This window comes from Coffea eugenioides, chromosome 9, assembly GCF_003713205.1.
Source record: "Coffea eugenioides isolate CCC68of chromosome 9, Ceug_1.0, whole genome shotgun sequence".
NCBI lineage: Eukaryota > Viridiplantae > Streptophyta > Magnoliopsida > Gentianales > Rubiaceae > Coffea > Coffea eugenioides.
In genome coordinates, this window is record NC_040043.1 from 34,616,016 (window position 1) to 34,622,717 (window position 6,702).

The window sequence follows — 6,702 nt, forward strand, 5'->3', positions numbered from 1 at the left end:
TTATCTGAAACATTTTAAAAGTCAATTTAATGTTGCATGGAGAGAACGATGTTGATGAAAGTTTGGCAAACTTTCATAGGTAATTCAAATTGACTAGGGAAGGCCTATGGAGACTGCATATGGAGGCTTTAGAGTATGGATGATTAAAGTAAATAATTCTAATTTAATTGAAACCGGTAGATTTTCTACTAAAGACTATATTGAAACTAGAGACTCTCACAATGAGATACTTAAATTGTTGTACCAACCAAAAAAAAGGAAGGGGGGAGGAGAGAGAGAGAGAGAGATCAAACAACATAATTATCTTCTCATGTTCTGTATAACAAAAAAAAAAACAACATTTAGGCAGCTAGTGATGGAAAAGCCTTTGACAGTTAATGCTTTCAACCTACTCATTACTAGTGAATTACATTAGTCTAAAGACACAATGCTAAAGGTTCATGTCTTGACATCAGATGGACATTAGAAGATATATATCCATCTTCTCTAGCATATAGAATCATTGCCTAAAGGCATAAGAACAGTCCTTAAGGTAATAGATTTCAAAGTAGTAATATTTGGATAGAATGTGCTAATAAGGAGAATAAGTCCCAACACTACAGAGATTTAGCCATAAAACAACTCTAGAGAAATTGTTATTACTCTAATCGCATCCAACTAATACTTTGGAGATAAATGCACCACATCCAAGAAATCAAGTAAAGAAGTGTAGCATTTTGCTCTTAATTGACCCTCTATTCATAGAGGGAATATCATAGCAACATACATTTGTTCAGTGTATTGATCTCTTTGCCGCCTTCCTATTTCCTTCTTGGACAATGATATACATGGAAATATATCTAATCAAAGTAAACCACAATGTGGAGTCAATAATTCCACATTTTTGGTATTAGTGTTGTAGTCTCATATAGCAATTTCAATTGCCAAAAACCAATCGATGAGAGAAAAAAAAAAAGATAACACCATGGGTCATAAGTAAAATGAATAGACACCTAAAGAGATAAGAAAAACCGACAAAAGCCTAAATAGTCTAGAATAAAAAATTTCCAGAAGTCCCTGCCATTCCATGCCTATCTCAAATTTCTAGATCAAGGCCTGGCTTACCATAAAAAGTAAGACAACAAAAGGGCAAATTTAGAATGAAATTATATTTAATCTCCTAAAATTAATTTTTTAATATTATATTTTAAAATGGGTTATAAATGATAGTACGAAATACCTAAAATAAAGGAGACAAGTGAAATTTTTAAAATTCAAAAGTGTTTAGTGAATCTCTCAGAAATCTCATAGGAGATTTCTAAAATTGTTCCTAACAATATATATATATATATATAACAAGTCTTGATTTGGTTCTCAAATTTTACTCTTTTCTTCTTCTTTTCTTGTGAGTTCCGGACTCTTTTCTAGTGGTTGCTTCCTTGGATTATTAGTGAAAGGGGATCTCGCACATGAGAGTATTTTAGGTAAACACTCACGTCTGGGAATGACACGCAAAGGCTATGATCAAAATTCAAAACTGTGAGGAGGGAAACACGTGCATACGGAGAGCCGTTGGAGCCGACGAGGGGCAAATTAAGGATTTTGGGAGACATTTATCGTCTCTGTCTTTCTTCTTCTTCCTTTTATTCAACTTTAGAATCCATTCTTGCAAAATCAGAAACCTCTTCTTCAAAGTCTCCAATCCTCCAACTGGTATGGATCTCTGGACTCTCACAAAGAAGTTTTCCATTAAGTTTTTGATCTTTTCATCTTGGGTTTTGCTTGCGTAGAGAAAGGGGTCATTCTAGTTCGCATAAGATATTATATTACGTTGATTGTAATGATCCTGTTATCTCTGAAACTGTTCATTCTTTTGTGTCTTTCATAATTTCTTTTATGGATTTTCTCATGCTCAGTTTAACCACATTTCGTTTGTGTTTGCTCGTTCTTTTTGCCGTCTTTTCTTTTGCCGTCGTCGTTGTTGTTTTTCCCCTTTCTGTGGATGATATGGGATGCCTTCAGTGTGTTTGTTTAAGTGCTCAGTCCTTACTTTGAATGCCTTCTTTGCAAATGTTCAATCTCGATTCTGGCTGGCCTATGTGCTGAAGAAGGTATTTTGCCATTCTGGGTTGGATTTTCTTTCCATGATGTATTGGGATTTCGCAATTAAGAGTTCAAGAAATATTAGTATGTAGGACACAGCAGTGTGATGGTTGCTCGTAGTGGAGACGTTGTAGGAGCAAGAGAAAGGAAGCATGATCTATTCTGTAGTAGAAGAATTAATGATTAGTTTTAAAGACTCCACAAATTTGGTTGAAAATATTTAATAACTGACTAGAATTTGTGTACTAAGCACAATTTTTATGAATTAAACATATTTTCGGATGACATCGGATCGAGGATCCAACAATTTAAGTTTCTGAATAATTTGTCATTTTCTTGGAATTCCCTGTATGATGCAAAGTGAATGTCCCACTGAAGTGTTGCTTTTATGACTCCCATTCCATTTGTCATTAGAATCACTGTCGAATTATCAGTAAAAAAGAATTGAAAGGCATCACTTTCAGGAAGGTTTAGTATGGAAAAGTACGAGAAGCTTGAGAAAGTGGGGGAAGGGACTTATGGGAAGGTGTACAAAGCCAAGGACAAGACGACTGGGCAGTTGGTAGCCCTCAAGAAAACACGCTTGGAAATGGATGAGGAAGGTGTTCCCCCTACTGCTCTCCGTGAGGTGTCCCTCCTCCAGATGCTCTCCCAGTCCCTCTATGTGGTCCGCCTGCTGTGTGTTGAGCATATTGTTGATGGCAACAAAAAGAATGGTGGCAGTGGCAATGGCAAGCCCCTCCTCTACCTTGTCTTTGAGTACCTTGACACTGACCTCAAGAAGTTCATTGACTCCCACCGCAAGGGCCCCAACCCCAGGCCACTCCCACCTACCCTCATTCAGAGCTTCCTCTTTCAGCTCTGCAAGGGCGTTGCCCACTGCCACAGCCATGGTGTACTCCACCGGGATCTCAAACCCCAGAACCTCCTTGTTGATAAGGACAAGGGCATTCTAAAGATCGCTGATCTTGGACTTGGCAGGGCTTTCACTGTCCCTCTCAAAAGCTACACTCACGAGGTTGATTTCTTCTGTTCATTTTGTGATGGTTCTGTTATCCAAATTTACAATTTGAATTAGATTTTCCATTTTTTCTGGCTATAGATCGTCACCCTCTGGTATAGAGCTCCAGAAGTTCTCTTGGGATCCACACATTACTCCACTGCTGTTGATATGTGGTCCGTTGGTTGCATTTTTGGTAGGATTCCCTGTACTCGTTGTTGTCTGTTGCTACCAGTAATTTCTTAGTATTCCCTTGTTTCTGGGAACAACTTAATTCTGTGCCCCAAGTAAGTTTGCACCATTGTTGTTTACAGTCTCGTTATTTCTTTGGCTCTTTTCTCAGCTGAGATGGTAAGAAGGCAAGCCTTATTTCCTGGGGATTCTGAGTTTCAACAACTGCTCCATATATTCAGGTTGATAGCTACAAATACAAATTATTCAATTTTTTAACCGCAATTGACATCTATGATTCATGAGGTCAGCGTTTGCCTAAATCAAAAGGTGTTTCATCTGGTCTTCCACTACTAGAACTTGCATAAATTATCCAAGCAACCTTAATCTTCCTGGCTTCATCAGTTTCTTTTGTTTATCGACCTAATTTTGGGTGCAGGTTGGGGGAACAATTGTTCCAGATTTTGGTGGCACTACTGAGTAAATATTTAGATAATGGGAGGTTATGAGTGTCTTATTGGCTTTTATCTAAAGCACTAGAAAGATTTCTTTGATATGCAATAGGATCTTGCGAGTATTCTCTCAAGATGTTTCCCCTAAGTAAATAAAAGCAGTCTTCTGTCCAGTCATAAATTGCAATGTGTTACCTATGCTTTATGAAATATTAATTAAGGGATCCTCTACGGAAACTAGAAATTTGTGGGATACCAAACAGTCAGCACAGCACATTGTTGTTTTCTCTTTTGCTGGAGCTAGTTCACCTGTAATATACAAGATATCTGCTTTTGTTTCCCAAGTCCCAGAGAGTAGAATGTTCAGCTCTTTGGTTTGGCATGCAATGTATGTGGTTGGATTTCAATGAAACATAGAGCTCATCTTTTACCAAATGAAACGAATATCAATGGTGGTTTGTTCTGGCTCAACATTTTATTTAATTTTTCTTATGTTTCATTGTCATTAAAAGGCTGCTAGGGACACCTACGGAGAAGCACTGGCCTGGAGTTTGTTCGCTACGTGATTGGCATGTGTACCCCCAGTGGGAGCCCCAGAACTTGTCACGAGCTGTTCCATCATTGGAACCTGATGGTGTTGATCTTCTCTCTGTAAGTTCCACGGCCTAAATAATCTGATTTCGATCAGTACTAGAGGTTCTTCTGGACTTAAAAGATACTTGAACCAATATCCTTTATTGGATGATCAAGTTTTAGTGAGTTGACGTATTTCTAGAACCATTTAATTGGTCATTAAAATGGAGTTGAGATACATTTTCTCTTAAGATGGAGATAGGCATTATGTCAACTCCTCCCCCGCCTCTCTCTCTCTCTCTCTCTCACACACACACACACACACACACATTCATTCTAGAACCATTTAATTGGTCAATAAAATGGAGTTGAGATACATTCTCTCTTAAGATGGAGATAGGCAATATGTCCATTTAATTGGTCATTAAAATAGAGTTGAGATGCATTTTCTCTTAAGATGGAGATAGGCAATATGTCAACTCGTCCCCCACTTCTCTCTCTCTCTCTCTCTCACACACACACACACACACACATTCATTTCCAAGCTCATGATGCTACTCCTAGCTAGCCCAGCCTTGTCCAAAGTTTGAGTTTCAACTACAAATTGACCAGGTAGCTTGTTCAATATCAATCCGAAGTCTGCAGAACTTTCATTCTATTTCCTTTTGTTGATGCAGAAGATGCTTAAATATGATCCAGCTGAGAGAATATCAGCCAAAGCTGCTCTAGAGCACCCATTTTTTGACAGCCTGGATAAGTCTCAATTCTGAAGCTGTATATTGCTTCTAAGAGCTTGATTTTATGACAATCAAGTCAGATGTACTTTTAGATTGAAGAGATTGTCATCATCTTGGTGATTGAAAAACTTGTCATATGAGATAGGCATGTGGTGTTCTATCTTTTGTGGTTGACCAGTGAAGAATCATAGTTCCTAGTCTGTTTTTGTTATTTCAAATTGTCTTTGCAATTGGTTGGAATCAGTATACCCAGTTGTTAGAATATGATCAAAGCTTATTGTATTTAAACCGGGATTTCCTTTTCCGAGCTCTTCCATGATCCAAGAAGCGCAAGGTTGTGGTACATTAGGCAAAGCCGAGGTTGCTTCTGATAGGATTTTTCATCCATGACTTGACCAATGCACTAGTATGGCTCCTGCTCTTTTATTTACCCCTGATTGTGGTTTCAAAATTTTATCACAAGAAAAAACTTCCCGAGTAGTCTATTTGTTTGTGTCCAAAAGATATGAAGTTGGTGATATTGATGCAGCTTTTGGCAGCAAGCTCATTGTATTGATTTTGGTCATACAACAATTTGTCTTACAGCCTACTATAGCCATAAAGTGTTCAATCATCTAGAGAAAATCCGTCAGTTGTACTAAATTTACTTTAAATTGGAAACATTAGTGGTTAGTGCCTATCGGAATGAATCAATCGAATTCATTACCCTCCACTCTCAGTTTCTGATTACCAACTCGTTTGAGGTGGCGTTTGGTTCGTATCTTGGAATCAGATTTGGATTTGCGACCATTCATTCTGAGTTTGAAATGGATTCAGTCATTCTAATACATCTGTTTGGTTCAGTACCAAAAATGTATATCATGATTATCATCACTATAATTGATATTTGGTTCGTTGGCTCTTTCAAAATGCGATATAAGAAATTTTCACTAATTAAATGTATTAATAAATTTAGTATAACTAATTAATAATTTCTATTAGTAAACATATATAATTATTAATATAATTGATAATATCAATTATATTATATATACTAATATACATTATATAATACATATAACTAATAATATCATTATTATAAGCTTGTAACTAATTAAATTAACTATTATATATATAAAACGAATTATCGAAACTGTATCGTTTGCTCACCCCTACTCATGCCGAATCACGCAACGGATCTTCTGTACCACATCCTGTCTCACTCCTTAGAATCTCGCCAAGTGTCCCTTAATAAACCAAATCCTCAAATAACCCAACTCGGATCATATTAAGTTAATTAATCGATTAACCGGGCAAAGAAACTTTAATCTCTTTAACCAATATAACCAAAATCACGAAAAATAAAAACTCTTTAACCAAAATCACAATTTATCAATGGCAAGTCATCCCTAAAACCCAAACAACCTCTGTCCTCTTCATCATCTTCACCATTCAGCTTTGACGAAATATTCACGGATATGGTCCGAGATGCCGAAAAGGGTTTGCATGAAGATGCATTGGCATTGCACATGAGAAACAACTTTTTTACGAGGACGAGATAAAGCTTCGAAGCTCTTCCCAAAGGTGAGAAACAACTTATTTCTTGAAAACCTTGGTGGGTTTCTTCGAAGCTCTTTCTTATAGTAGAAATGTATTTAGTTTTAGTGTAAATTTGTACTGGGTAATGGGTACTTCCGCTTCCGATGTT

At 37.0% G+C, this 6,702-nt stretch overlaps 1 protein-coding gene across 2 annotated transcripts; it reads left to right on the top strand.

Annotated features, from left to right (window-relative positions):
* Window positions 1-1,486: 1,486 nt before the first annotated feature.
* On the top strand, window positions 1,487-5,386 carry LOC113783309 (cell division control protein 2 homolog C-like). Of its 2 annotated transcripts, none has more exons than XM_027329403.1 (6): window positions 1,487-1,692; window positions 2,547-3,100; window positions 3,185-3,278; window positions 3,426-3,495; window positions 4,218-4,356; window positions 4,959-5,386. In XM_027329403.1, the coding sequence occupies exons 1-6, from the start codon at window positions 1,500-1,502 to the stop codon at window positions 5,046-5,048; spliced, it is 1,140 nt and encodes a 379-aa protein (XP_027185204.1). In that variant the 5' UTR covers window positions 1,487-1,499; the 3' UTR covers window positions 5,049-5,386. The 2 variants fall into 2 exon arrangements, with proteins under 2 accessions (XP_027185204.1, XP_027185203.1); XM_027329402.1 differs by having other exon boundaries at window positions 1,492-1,692; window positions 4,956-5,386.
* The last annotated feature ends 1,316 nt before the right edge of the window (window positions 5,387-6,702 follow it).

Bases quoted from the DNA above. Each gene is read 5' to 3' on its own strand.
- LOC113783309 (XM_027329402.1), top strand. From the start codon at position 1,500: ATGATCAAAATTCAAAACTGTGAGGAGGGAAACACGTGCATACGGAGA. The intron at 1,693-2,546 runs GTATGGATCTCT...CATCACTTTCAG, and splicing joins AGTCTCCAATCCTCCAACTG to GAAGGTTTAGTATGGAAAAG. The intron at 3,496-4,217 runs GTTGATAGCTAC...TGTCATTAAAAG, and splicing joins CAACTGCTCCATATATTCAG to GCTGCTAGGGACACCTACGG.